This window comes from Canis aureus, chromosome 35 (genome assembly GCF_053574225.1).
Source record: "Canis aureus isolate CA01 chromosome 35, VMU_Caureus_v.1.0, whole genome shotgun sequence".
NCBI lineage: Eukaryota > Metazoa > Chordata > Mammalia > Carnivora > Canidae > Canis > Canis aureus.
The window spans coordinates 17,436,962-17,451,363 of NC_135645.1; the positions used below are offsets into that span (position 1 = coordinate 17,436,962).

The 14,402-nt window shown below is 35.2% G+C and overlaps 1 protein-coding gene across 12 annotated transcripts in view; it reads right to left on the reverse strand.

Annotated features, from left to right (window-relative positions):
- The window catches only part of DZIP3 (DAZ interacting zinc finger protein 3), an 85,615-nt gene that overhangs the window by 9,431 nt on the left and 61,782 nt on the right, over nucleotides 1-14,402 (reverse strand). For all 12 annotated transcript variants that reach the window (XM_077884388.1, XM_077884392.1, XM_077884390.1 and 9 more), the window contains 4 exons: nucleotides 7,274-7,342; nucleotides 4,787-4,883; nucleotides 3,197-3,300; nucleotides 1,467-1,554 (listed from right to left, as the gene is read on the reverse strand). In XM_077884388.1, coding sequence (XP_077740514.1) covers nucleotides 1,467-1,554; nucleotides 3,197-3,300; nucleotides 4,787-4,883; nucleotides 7,274-7,342 — 358 coding nt within the window. The remainder of the gene's footprint in view (nucleotides 1-1,466; nucleotides 1,555-3,196; nucleotides 3,301-4,786; nucleotides 4,884-7,273; nucleotides 7,343-14,402) is intronic.

The window sequence follows — 14,402 nt, forward strand, 5'->3', positions numbered from 1 at the left end:
GTTGAGCTACTTGTAAATGTTCACTGGAGGGGAAATCTTAGGGATACTCACTAAATACATTTTGTTTATTTGAAAGTTATACCTCTAGCTTTGTCTAGTATCAAATATACTTTTGTTTTATTCTATTGGATTTTGCCAAAAGTATGACTCTAATCCCTGAAACTCAACAAAATGCTTTCAACATCTGTTGGCACTGTCCTCATCTTACTTTACAGTATTTTTTGTTTGTTTGTTTTTAAAGATTTTAGTTATTCATGAGAGGCAGAGAGACAAGCAGAGGGAGAAGCAGGCTCCATGCAGGAAGCCCGATGTGGGACCGGATCCCAGGTCTCCAGGACCAGGCCCTGGGCTGAAGAAGGCAGGCACCAAACCGCTAAGCCACCCAGGGATCCCTACAGTATTGTTTTGTAAAACCCACAGAGGCTGAAAAAGAAATGCTTAAACAAAACATTTAGATACTTCACACAGAAGACATGTACTTGAAAGAAAACAAGGATGGAGAAAAAGAGGCAGCTCTTTTGAGGCCAGAATTGAATAAACCCAACATAAATGCTGAGCATCACTAAGAATTGAATAAGAAAGAGTCTGGGAAAGAAACAGTCAAGACCACCAAAGGAAAAGCTAGACAGAAGGTAATACTTTGAGGCTGTGGTCACAATTAAATATCATTGTTTTGCTAGCAGTGTTGTGAAATCACAAAACAATGACATATTTACTTTCTTTTGAAAAATTTTATTATTTACTTATTTGAGATTTGAGAGAGACCGTGCGAGAGCGAGTGCACATGAGAAGAGAAAAAAAGGGAGAAGGAGCAGGAAAAGCAGGCTCCCCACTGAGCAGGGAACCTGATGTGGGGTTCAATCTCAGTACCCTGGCTGGGATCCTGACCTGAGCTGAAGGGAGATGCTTAGCTAACTGAGCCACTTAGGCACCCCTATTATATTTACTCTAAGATATAATACAAAAATATCCTAAAGCCAAATGAAGAAATTAATATTCTGTGGGTTACCTCCTTAGATTACCTTAAGCATAGTCCTAATTCTATTAAACCAATAATGAATAATTTATTATTTTGTATTATGAAATCATTATATAAAAATTTAAGATTGAAAACTAATACAGGTCTTCTTGATCTTGCTTTAAATTTTATAAACACATAATTATTCAGACCAAGTTAAAACATTTATTTTTGACTGGAGCAGCATCAACTTTGGAATTTTAGGAAAACTAGATGTGAAACACAATTTTTGAGTTTATCATTTCAGGTCCTGTATGAAGGACCTGAAAGGCCTGAAAAGGTCACATGCATAAAGTAATCGATCTGAAACCTTAAAAAGGCATAAATTTTAGTTAACTGAAGAAAAAAAAAGTTCTTTAAAGTTCTTCAGTAATTATTTTTAATATTAGATGTTTCTTTAAGTATATAACATTCAATCAATTTACTACAGAGATACTTCACCACTTACCCTGAGGAATGCAATCTTGTTTCTAACATCTGTTACAATGGCATTCCAACTCTCTACTGCAGCCTTTAATTGGAGCGATTCCAGATTGCTGATGTAGGAAAGGAGACACAAGAGAAAGTTCTTTCTTTTTATATACCACATAGGTCTTCAAAAATTTCTATTATATTCTTTAGCATATATGTAAATAAATAACATAAAACAACAACAAAATTACCTCCATCACCAACAATTACCTCTAACGGGCACAAAGTTGTATGGAACGATATAAAAATAAAACAAAGACTGGGAATACATAAGATTTCTTTTTTCAAGAGCAAATATTACTTCTGCTTCCAGAATATCAAGTGTTCTTCTATCTTGGCTATATACATAAACATATATATATATAAACATCATATATATATATACATATATATAAACATATATATATAATCATATATATATATATATAAACATATATATATATAAACATATATATATATATGTTTTAGAACCTACAAAACCTATACACAGGAATCCCTCCACTGAAGTAAGGAGACAGAGAAACTGCCCTCGCCATCCAATGCAGAAGCATTCTCAAAGATGCTGACCCCTCTTAGAAGCAGGTTTTGGACTATCTTCACTGTAACCCTGACCTCACAGTGCCATGGTTGGTCTATCCACTCTTCTGCAAATTAGAAAGGATACTCCTTATGGGAGGGCAAATCAGAAAGAAGTACCTCTTCTGCGAGGATTAATTAGATTGTTGCCTCTATGCAGTGCCTAAATTGCACAAACACAGCAGCTCTGCCAAACATGCCCACCAAATGACTTAAGTAGGAACAGCTTTGAGGTGTTTAAGGTCTGCCATCTCTAGAAGAGAGATTTCATGAGGCCTTTCAAAAGGCTCTGTTATAACATCCCCACCTCAGTATCACCCAGCACATCAGCTTTAAGAGAACAGAACAAGTTATCACTGAGAACATCTTACACAAAGAGGCTTGATAATATTTTAGTTTATAGAGTGCCCCTTCTTCTTCTAGAGCAAGCAAAGATAGACTGATCACCAACAACAGTGCTCTCCAGACCTGAATGCAGATCAATATATCCTGGGAATCTTGCTAAACATCAGAGATTCTGATTCTTCAGAACTGAAGAATAATGATGATCATTAAAATGATAATCATTAAAAAATAATGATGTCTTGGTCCCATGAATGCTAATTAATTTAGTATGAAGGTATACTCCAAATTAAATTATAAATTTAAGGATAATCTCATGCAACTTGCCCGATACTTGAAAACCATTCATTTATTATAGCATAGCAAGAAATTGCCTTTAACATACGATTTTAGGTGTTAACACTGATTTTTCCTTCAATGTACTCCAAAGGTGTTTAAAATCAAGCATTAGAAATCAATTAGAAGAAGTTTTTCCACTTAGAATCCAACTTGTTTGGTAAGTATCTGGTCTTCATGCAGGTTTCTGAGACTTTTTATCTACTTCACTACAGAGAAAGGGAAAAAGGTGTCTGCAGCTATTACTGTACCCAGTAGACTTCAGTGCTTCAGCAGAAGCAACCAGGTAAAAGCATCAAAGTGACTAAATGACTTTTGAGGTTTAAAAAAAATAAAGGTTTGTTCACTTCAAAGACTGACATCATACATGTAAAACACAGATTCTATTCAGCCTTAAAGCCACTCGTGAGTATCTCTGAGATAAAGACTCATTAAGGAAGAGGGAAATGTTACCTTGCTGCCATGTGAGTCACCCTGGCAAGCTGACTGAGGCATTCCTTTTCAGTCTGCTCTAGATGAAGCAAACCAAAATCTCTACGACACTGTAAGAAATACACCTACGGATTTTTGAGAGAAAGACAAAGAAGTTGAAGGTGTCTTTGTAAATGAACACATTCTTTTTTTCAACCATTTCAAGTAAAGTTGAAGCATTTTTCAATCTCTTCTACCACATGAGTTTCTTGACCGCCCATAATACATTATAAAAACTCTGATTAAATCTGCAATTCTAACTTTTTGACTCAATGGTTACTGGGTTAGTAAACATTCCAGAACATTAGTTTTCAAACTTGAACACACCTTGGTATCACCTCAGAAAGTTTAAAAAATGATGCCCTAGTCAGAGACTCTAATTTTATTGATACCAAGGGCAACCTGATTAGTGGGATTTTTAAAAGTTCTCGAGTAACTCTAAAATTCGGCCAAGTTTAAGAACACTCAAAAGAAGTCCCACTATTCGCTTTTTTTTTTTTTTTTTAAATTGATGAAGGGTTAAGAAAATAATCAGACCACACAGGAGGACCATGCAGTCTCAATGGGCTTTGGGAGGTAATCTAAGAAAAACTAATGGAGGTCCAAGCAGCTATCCTGCAGGTTTGAGTCTGTCTACCCATACCCTTCTGCACCATTACTGCTGCATTGCTCACTTGACCTGTTTTTTTCTCACTAATCATTCAATATTCCCTGAAAACAGGTTATATTCTAGGGCAGCATTAAGTGTTAATAAAATAGCAGAGTAGAAATAAACTTTCTGACTAAAAGCAGTGAGAAATAAAATACACAAATTTGAGCTCTTAATGTGATCTGAGGGTTTTGTTTTGTTTTTCGGTTATAGCTAGCTAGAATTTTACTAATCTTCAGGGATTTTTGGTTCAGGTATCATTCCTTGATTGTTGACCTCCAGATTTCCAAGCATTCTGCTAAAGAATATAGCTTTGGCATGACAGATATGGGAAGGTTTATAATCTTCTTAATGTTAGCTTTCTAAAAATTTGAATCTCCTTGTATATCAAAAGTTTAGTTATCTATAAATAAAAATTACATACATATAATCATATCTTTTAGAAGAGACCCTAGCTGTGGTGTTCTAGGTCCTAGAAGAAACTGAGTGACATTCTGGGGGCCTAGAAGGTAAGCTGGTTTTTGAAATTAGAGTGTATGATGCGTATGTGGTTTTGGGAAGATCTATGTAGAAAGTAATAAAGAAAGATATTATCTCCAGAAGCAGTAAAATGTTATTCTTAGAAATTTGGCTTAGTAACCTGGCTTCATGAGGATTTTCCCAAAACGTATGTATTTGCTACACATACTGAAGCAGACCAATTTCCTCAAGTCACTGGGGGAAAAACAACATAAAGTTATCAACATTGAAGTAATCATGTACAAAATTCCAATGAGTCAAAAAAGCTTAAGAGTTGAAGCTATGTTCTTCTGGCTAGTCCTAAAATGAATTATTTCTGTTCACTTATAACAGTCTTTTTTTCAAATCTTTAGTATACAAGCAAAACTTCCCACCCCATCTCTCTCTTTTTTTTTTTTTTTTACCTCAGCTGTTAAAGCTCTGCTAGTTTCTGCATTCAGTTTGTTTAAGTATGTTTTAATTGTGCTTTCCAGATTATGCTTCTCCATTTCCCACTGAGATCTGAAATATATGATCATTAAAGAGTCAACAACATTGCAGCAAAGACAGACTTTTCACCTTATTCAGGAGGGAGAAGGACTGAAGCTATTCACTGAGTAAGAAATGATTTCTTGTAAAAGTTTACAGTATATAAAAGCAAGAGAAGACATTACTTAACCCTTACTGTTTTCCTTTACTACCAAGGGCATAGAAGTTTTAAAATTTTCAACATAGGGACTAGGATTTAAAACTTGACTCTGAAATAAAGTTGTCTGAGGATGAATCTGAGTTCTGAAATCTAATTAATGTGAAACTTTGGGCATGTTACTTCTCTGTATTTCAGTTTCTTTACATGTGAAAATGGAGAACACTGTATTACTGACCTCAAAGGACTGTTGGTGAAAACTCATTCAGATAATATACTAAAAGCATTTTGGGTTTAGTGCATATTAAGTACTAAATAAATGTTAGCTATTATCATTAAATTTCACATAAAGTTTCTACCAGCCTTTCTATATCCCTAAGCTAGCAACTACAAAGGTTTTTATCATCCCTGCCCTTGTGGCATTAAAGCTAAACTGCTACATTAAAATATTGCACTGGTTATCTCAGGATCTCAGCTCACATTCAACACCTCAGTATGAAAACAAATTCTACAAACTGAAAGGGAGAGAAGGAGATAAGATTATTATTTATGAAGAACATTATAGAGAAAGACTACCTATGAGATTTCTCTTTTTCCTATCTCATTTCAGCTTCCTACATCCGAGCCCCAAACTTCAGGGCATACAAACCAAATTATGTCTTTAAAGGAAACAATTAATTGGAAATATAATATTGTAATAAGGACTTTTATAAAGGCTATCCTCAATGTTTTATTAGAAACACTCAGATGCCTGCTTACTTACAGACATTGATGAGAAGTTTGATAAGACAATATACTGTTAATACCACTATGGCCAGAGTGTTTTGAGGGAAAAAAATATCCAAGGATATATATTAATTCAACCAAGAGGAATTATTATGCACTGAATATTGTGCAAAAATGCTTATAAGAACAAGAGAAAATTCTGACTCCATCAAAATTAAAAACTTGCGTGCTTTCAAGAACATCATCAAGAAAGTAAAAAGACAACCCACAGAATGGGAGAAACTATTTGCAAATCGTGTATCTGATAAAGGGCTTGTATCCAAAACATGCACACAACTCAAAACTCAACAAAAAACAAAGAACTTAATTTTAAAAATGGCCTAAGGATTTGAATATTTTTCCAAGGAGATACACAAATAGCCAACAAGCACATGAAAAGAAGTTCAACATAATTAATTAGGAAAATGCAAATCAAAACCACAATGATCTACTACTATACATCCTCACAAATATTTGTTGGATTATCTGCCTTTATTTTACCAATTGTAGTGGATGTGGATAAACCAGAATCCACATCCATTGTTGGTGGGAGTGTAAAATGGTTAGTCAGTCAGAAAAGTTTTGGTAGTTCCTCAAAAAGTTAAAAACAGTTTACTGAATGTCTCAGCAATTCTACTTTCAGGTATATCCCCAAGAGAATTGAAACTTTACGTTCATACAAAAATTTGCTGACAAATGTTCATAATAGCATTATTCATAATAGTGGAAAAAGGGAAACAAATGTCCATCAATTGATGAAAAGGTAAACACGTTATGGTATATCTACACAATAGACTGTTATTTACTCATAAAAAGAAATGCATACTGATACATGCTACAATATAGATGTACAATATAGTAAGCATAAGAAGTTAATCACAAGAGGCTATCTATTATATGATTACATTTATATGAAATGTCCAGAATAAGGAAAATAATAGATTAATGACTGCCAGAAGCTAGGGGAAGGGAGAATGAGGAATAACTTCTAATTGATCCAGGATTTCTTTAGGGCGATAAAAATGTTCTGGAATCAGACAGAGGTGATGGTTCATTCAAAGCTAATGAATTGTAAAATTTAACACAATGAATTTTATGCTATAGGAATTAGATCTCAAAAACAGTTGTTATAAAATTACCTACAGGCAAAAATATGTGAATCAGAATAAAATTCAATTTCATAAATCAGTCACAATTAGCAGTATCAATTAGGGCAAAGAGATAAGAACACATAAGCTCCGGTCCCTGGCTAGTTTGTCATGGGACCATAACTTTGCTAATTTAATCTCAGCAGCTTTCTAGGGCCAGAGCTAAGGTGAACATACCTCCCAATTTGCCTAGGACACTTCCAATTTGTAACTGTTGTCCCCAGTCTCAATTTCATGCTCAAAAATGGCCCAGACTGGATAATAAATTATATGGCTATCCTGGAACATGCTGAGTGGAATACCTAAGCGTTTTAGAGATACACATTCAACCAAAGCAAGACTTAAGTTTGTACCTTTTCATGGATAGTTGGTCTTTAAGATTCTTGATTTCATTATCTTTAGCATGGCTCTGACGCTGTAATCTGAGAGAAGATGAAAGTGTTATATATTAGAAATTATTTGTCATAATACAGTCAGAACAGCTCTACTTGTAGCTGAGGAGGGACTACATATGACCATTTGGGGCCACAAATATTGAGCCTGAAACTACTAAGACTTCTGCAACTAATCCTTCTGAAATTTATTTATTTTTTCCTGATGTCTGATTCACAGACTTCCCAAAGAAAGTAAGTACTAAGTTCTAACCCCATCAATCCGAAGCCAAAAAGAACTTGTATCTCCAGTTTGAAGACTCAGAATAATGTTTTTAGCAATTTGTACTTTAGTTTACCCAGGAGAAGACACAGATGGTATGTTCTGATTTTCTAGGCCTGTGGAAGGATTGAGAACTTTAACTTTCTTACAGAGTTATTATGTCAAGTCATATAAACTATTGACTTGGATTAAGGGTTAAGGTCTGAAAGAATCAGATATTACATATAGAAGTAACAAAGCTGTGTGCAAATAATTTTATTTAAAACAGTAAATTTTAACTAGGGAGTCACTGACATGACCTAATCATGGGAAGATTGGGTAAAAAATTTATATAAAATTGGCTTAAAATTAATATGCAAGAACCTACCAAGAGAAGTACAAAGTAATACTTTTTGGCTGATAGATGTTCACAAACCATTTCTGATATTCCTTCCTTATCCTGCTATGTATCTCCTCACAACTAAATTTTTATACTGACCCATTAATTTGCTATAATATTAAGAAATTTACAGCAAAAGCACATTTCTCTTTATGTTCAGAACCTTGGGATACACAGGAATTTGGGTTAATATAAATTCCTAGAATGACAGCATTAAAACAAGGACTTTAAATGTTGGCTGGACTGCTTCCTAGTAGATTTCAGAGATTAAATTACCCACTCACCTTTACTCCAAGCTTCTTAGAAGCTATAGAGACTTACAATCAATGTGCTATAGAAGTGAAAATGCAATGAAGAGAAACCAGGTCTGTTTCTACACAAAAGAGATCATGTTCCCAAGTAAAGAAGAAGGAAAACAAGCTTTATTACTATGGTATGCAGGAGTATGCAGAGAGCTGAAAAAGAGGTAGTAGGAGTTTTTAAACTGACATTCTCCTTCCCTTTGTGTGCTTCCATTACTCTAATATTTTACCGAGCTCTAGTTTAGAGTGGGCAGTAAACAGCTGATAGCGGTGGTGGGGAGTTCAGAAGACCTGGGCTCTTAAATAATAGAGGATAAGATAGGTATATTTCCTATCATCCAGCTTGGATAGGAAACAACTGTTCAGGCACTCGTAACTTCTTAGTTCTATTCTTCTCATGAATAACATAAGGGTAAGATTAGACATTCTTTTCCGCAAGATCTAAAGTTCTGAAGCTTACTCTGGTTGGCTATCAAGCTTATTATACGGGTTTTACTGACAGTAATTACTTTAAATTTAGTAAGTGCTTACTGTGGTTTGTTCAAAATATGTTGCTATTATATAAATCTTCTTGGTTAATTTTGCAATTATCATTCACAAACACTGTAGGACTGACATTGAATTACACCAAAGAGGGATCCCTGGGTGGCGCAGTGGTATGGCGCCTGCCTTTGGCCCAGGGAGCAATCCTGGAGACCCGGGATCGAATCCCACATCGGGCTCCTGGTGCATGGAGCCTGCTTCTCCCTCTGCCTGTGTCTCTGCCCCTCTCTCTCTCTCTGTGTGACTATCATAGATAAAAAATAAATAAATAAATAAAAAATAAAAAAAATAAAGAATAAAAAAAAAGAATTACACCAAAGAAAAAAGATTCTTTTGCTTCCTGATAAACACCACATTCTAAAGTAAAAGAAATCCACGTTTTATAATTTAAAAATATTTTCATTTTTATCATATACTCTTGGAACATATTTAAGTGAATTGAACAAAAGCTTAAAAGCTATATGAGAACACACACTATGCTCACTCGTTTCCTCTTAGTCTACATGCCCTGTGTTTTCTCTAATCTCATCCTACAGAGCTAAGGTTCAATATTGTCTCCAATGAAGTTTCCTTACCACAAAAACCACAATACTCTTTTTGCCCTACAAAATCCCTATTAAGTAAGGCTCCATTCGACAGTTATTTATAGGTACAGTTGGCCTTGAACAATGTAGGGGTTAGGGATACTGATACCTACCCCTAGCAAATGCAGTTGAAAATGTGTATATAACTTTTGACTCCCCAAAAGCTTAGCTACTAATAGCTTACTGTGGACCACCAGAACCTTACTGGTAACATAATTAATGTTTTATATGTTATATGTATTATATACTATACTCTTACAATGAAGTGAGAGAAAAAAATATTACTAAGATGATCATAAAGAAGAGGAAAATACATTTATAGTACCGTACTATATATATATATAAAAAAAATCTGCCTATTAGCAGACACACATATTCAAACCCATGATGAAGGGTTAACTGTACTTAAAAAAAAAATGTTAAACTTTCTGGGATAAATACATATTCATGTGAGGGTGTAAGAAATAATACAGAGGGATCCCATGTACCCTTTACTCATGTTTCCCCAATGCAAATGTCCTACAGAACTATAATATAATAACCAGGATGTTGATAGGGATATAGTCAAGCCACTGAACAGTTTTATCACAATACCTCATTTTGCTCTCATTCCCATTTCTTCTTCCTAACCTTGGATCACTAATCTGTTTTCCATTTTTATTATGTCATTTAATAATTTTTAAAATGTTATTTCAAGAATGTTATAGGAATAACATCATACAGTATATAAGCTTTGGGGACCGGCTTTTTTCACTCAGCATAATTCTGTCTACAGGGTCTGTAGTATCATCACTGTTTCATTCTTGATGGTGGTATATAGGTCCCCCTTTTTCTTTCTTTTTGTTTTGACAGAGGTGTATCAATTTTATTGATATTTTCAAAGAAACAGCTCTTTGCTTCATAGATTTTATTTTGTTTGCAATTTCATTACTTCTAATCTTTATTAATTCCATCTGTTGTTTTAGGTTATTTTGATTTCCTTTCTCTGGATTCTTGAAGAGGGAGCTTATATTAGATGGAGTCCTTTCCTCTTTTCAAATGTGTATATTTAATGCTATAAATCTTCAAAGAAATGCTTTAGCTATGTCTACAGTAAATTTTCATATACTGTATTCTAATGTTAATTTAGTTCAACATGTTTTTATTTCCTTTAGAAGTGTGCTGTGTAGTTTCTAAGTGTTTGGAGATTTTCCTGTTCTCTCTCTGGTATTGATTTGTTGTTAGACTACATTTTGATCTGAGAGCATACTTTGCAGGACTTCAATCTTTTAAACTTGTTGAGGTTTGTTTTATGGGCTAGGTTTTTTTTTTTTTTTTTTTACTGGAAATAGAGAAGTTTTATTTTTTTTTTATTTTTTTTAAAGATTTTATTTATTCATGATAGTCACAGAGAGAGAGAGAGAGAGAGAGAGGCAGAGACACAGGCAGAGGGAGAAGCAGGCTCCATGTACTGGGAGCCCGACGTGGGATTCGATCCCGGGTCTCCAGGATCGCGCCCTGGGCCAAAGGCAGGCGCCAAACCGCTGCGCCACCCAGGGATCCCGGAAGTTTTATTTTTTAATGACGGATTTAAATACTTATTTGTGGACACAAATTCTCTAAATTCTTTTGGCTTTTTCTTTCAGGATATGTCCTAGTATGGTACATTTCCTATGGTCACTTGAAAGCATATGTATCCTGCTCTTGTCTGGTGAAGTGTCCTATAAATATTGATTAAATCCTGTTGGTTGATGGGGTTGTAGAAGTTCTCTATCTTTACTGATTTTCTATCTAGTAGTCCTACAAATTCCTGAGAACAGGGTGCTGAAATCTAGGACATTATAGCTGTAGGCTTTTCTTTTTCTCCTTACAGTTCCATCAAGTTTTGCTTCATATATTTTGAGGCTTTGTTTTTGGATACATACACTTTTAAGTTGTTATGTCTTCCTGGTGGATTGTTCCGTTCATCATTACGTAATGTCCCTCTTCATTTTCAGTAGTTTCTTTGCTCTGAAGTCCATTTTATCTGATACTAGAGTAGCCATTCCTGTTTTTTAAATTTATCTCTTTTTAAGATTTTATTTATTTATTCATGAGAGACACAGGCAGAGACATAGGCAGAGGGAGAAGCAGGCTCCATGCAGGGAGCCGATGTGGGACTCGATCCTGTGACCCCAGGGTCAGGCCCTGGGCGGAAGGCAGCGCTAAACCGCTGAGCCACCTGGGCTGCCGGCCCTTCCTGTTTTTTGATTAATGTTTACATTGTATATATTTTGCCATTTTTTAATTTTTAACCTATGTTGATAAAACTGAAATTTCTTAGAAACAACATATTGTTGGATTACAGCTTTTTATTTTTAAAATCCCCTGTGCCAGTGTCTTTTAATTGATGTATTTAAATCATTTACATGTAAGGTAATTATTGATGTTTGAGCTTAAGTCTATCATTTTTTGTTTCTTGTTTCTCTTTTCTTACCTTTTTGTGGGTTATTTGAAAGTTTTTGGATTCACCTTGAATCCATATCTCTCTCTGTAGCTTTTTGAAGTTGCACTTGGTATTGCAATATGCATATATAGTCTACTGATTTTCCCTAGTTTCATATAGGTCTCTTTACCCGCTACACTTTTAAATTACAATTGTTGTATTTCCTCTACACGTTGAGCTCCACATAAGATGGTATTATAATTTTTGATTCAAGCATCAAATACGATTTGAGAAATTAATGAGAAACAGAATGGACTCTTATTATTTACGCCCCCCCCCCCCCCGTACTCATTCTGATGTTCTTTCTTTTTGAAAAATTTCTATTATTTCCTTTATATTTATAGACCTCCCATTTAGCTATTCTTTAATGGTAGCATTAGCAGCAGCAGATTCTTATACTTTTCTTTTGTCTGAGACTTGTCTTTATTTCTCTTCTTCCTAAAGGACACTGCTGCTGGATATAGGATTCAAGATTCTGTTGTTTTTAGTTTCCTTTCTTCCAGTACTTAAATAATATGCCACTTCCTTCTGGCCTCCATGATCTTAGATGAGAAATTCAATGTTAGGGGATCCCTGGGTGGCTCAGCGGTTTGGTGCCTGCCTTCGCCCCAGGGTGTGATCCTGGAGTCCCAGGATCAAGTCCCACATCAGGCTCCCTGCATGGAGCCTGCTTCTCCCTCTGCCTCTCTCTCTCTCATGAATAAATAAAATCTTAAAAAAAAAAAAAAAGAAAAGAAAAGAAAAGAAAAGAAAAGCAATGTTATTTGAATTAGCATTCCCACATGTTTTCTTCCTCTGGTTCTTTTGAGATTTTTTTTTACTTCATTTTTCTGTAGTTTAGTTATGGGACTAGGCATGGACTTCTTTGGGTTTATATTAGTTGGGATTCAGGCAGCTTCTTGAATTTGTAAATTTATGTATTTCACCTCATTTCTTTTAACACTCCCTCCTCCCAATCTCTTTTCTCTCCTTCTGATATTCTGGTAAGAATTTTAACTCTTTTATTATTGTCCTACAAGTCACTGAGACTTTGTCCTTTTTTAAAAATCTTTTCCCCAGTCTATCCTCCTCTCTGCTGTTCAGATGAGGTAATGGTAATGTCTTTTACTGTTGAGGAATGATATGGTAGTGAATTTTCCTTTTTGCCTCTCATATATAGACAGGGTACTGCAGAAATTAGCAACCAATAGTAGGGTCTGTCCTCAAGTTCACCTGATCAATCCTCTGCCATCTTGAATATTATTATATCCAGCAAGATTTTCAGTTACTGTATTATTTAGTTTTATAATTTCCATACTTTATTATGAATTTTTGCAGGATTTTATAGTTTCTCATTTATTTAAAGAGAATTCAATTTTCATGTTGAAGCATTATTAGGACAGTTGTTTTAAAATCTTTGTCAAAGAATTCTCAAATCTGAATCATAATGTTGTCATTTGTTGTCTTTTCTTTCATGTTGTAATTGTCCTCGTTCTTTGTATACCTAGGTATTTTGGTTATTATGAGACTTTGGATTCTATTTTAATTATTTTAGCAAGAAGACCCCCTGTTGCTGTGTAGTGTGAGGGCTGAGTGGGTTATATGTTTAGCATCTCACTCAGCCCTGCTAATAACATCCCACCAAAATCAGACATGGACCCTCGGCCTCAATGCAGATGAGTGATGTGGAAGTTCATTCTGCTTTTTAGCTCTGAGTAGGGTAAAAAAATCAGCTTCCTGCTGGGCCCTACTAACTGCTTTTGCCTGGTAAGGAATGGAAGACCAGCTGGATACTCAGGACTGCCAATACTACCCCAGCAAGGAAATCTGGTTTCTGCTATCTGCCAATGTCAGAACACACTACCTGCTTCCAAGGGGTGGTATGGGACCATTGGTGCTTGAGTAGAGTAAGGGGATAAGCCAAAAAGTTTTTAGGGTTTTGTATCTTCCTTTTCCTGATCCTTTGGCGAGAGGAAACAAGCTTTTCTACAAGTCCCCCACCCTACCTATTGGCTGTTCCAGGTTGGTAATTTCTGCAACCCTGTCCATATGAGAGGCAAAAAGGAAAATTCACTACCATATCATTCCTCAAATACCAAAGTCTCTAGACCGAGTCTAGTCTGCTTTCTTCTACCTTTTAGAGTCTTCTTAGACTTGCTTGTCGTGTTAAATCTAGGGTGTTTTGGTTGTAAATAGGAGGACTTGCAAGGAGTAGAACTACTACTTCTTGGTAGAACTAGAAGTCCCTCTGTTTTAAGTAAATTTAAACAAATTAATCTATATTCTCCATTAGCTCACCATGTCTGACATGTCTTGGTATCTTCTACATGTGCCTTACCTAATTCTTCTCACACAGTGGGCCCTTGATAAATGGTGAATGTTCAACACTGAATGTTCCTTGTATGAAGATATATGCACCCCCTAAAATGGTTTCTTTATAATCTCAAGCATACAAGGGTGTCTGGATTAGCTATCAGAATTGAGGAAGGATATCCTCAGATGGTAAAGGAGAGAGGCAGCAGCTCATCTGCATGGATGGTATTACTTTTCTGATCATTATATAACATATGTCTGGAT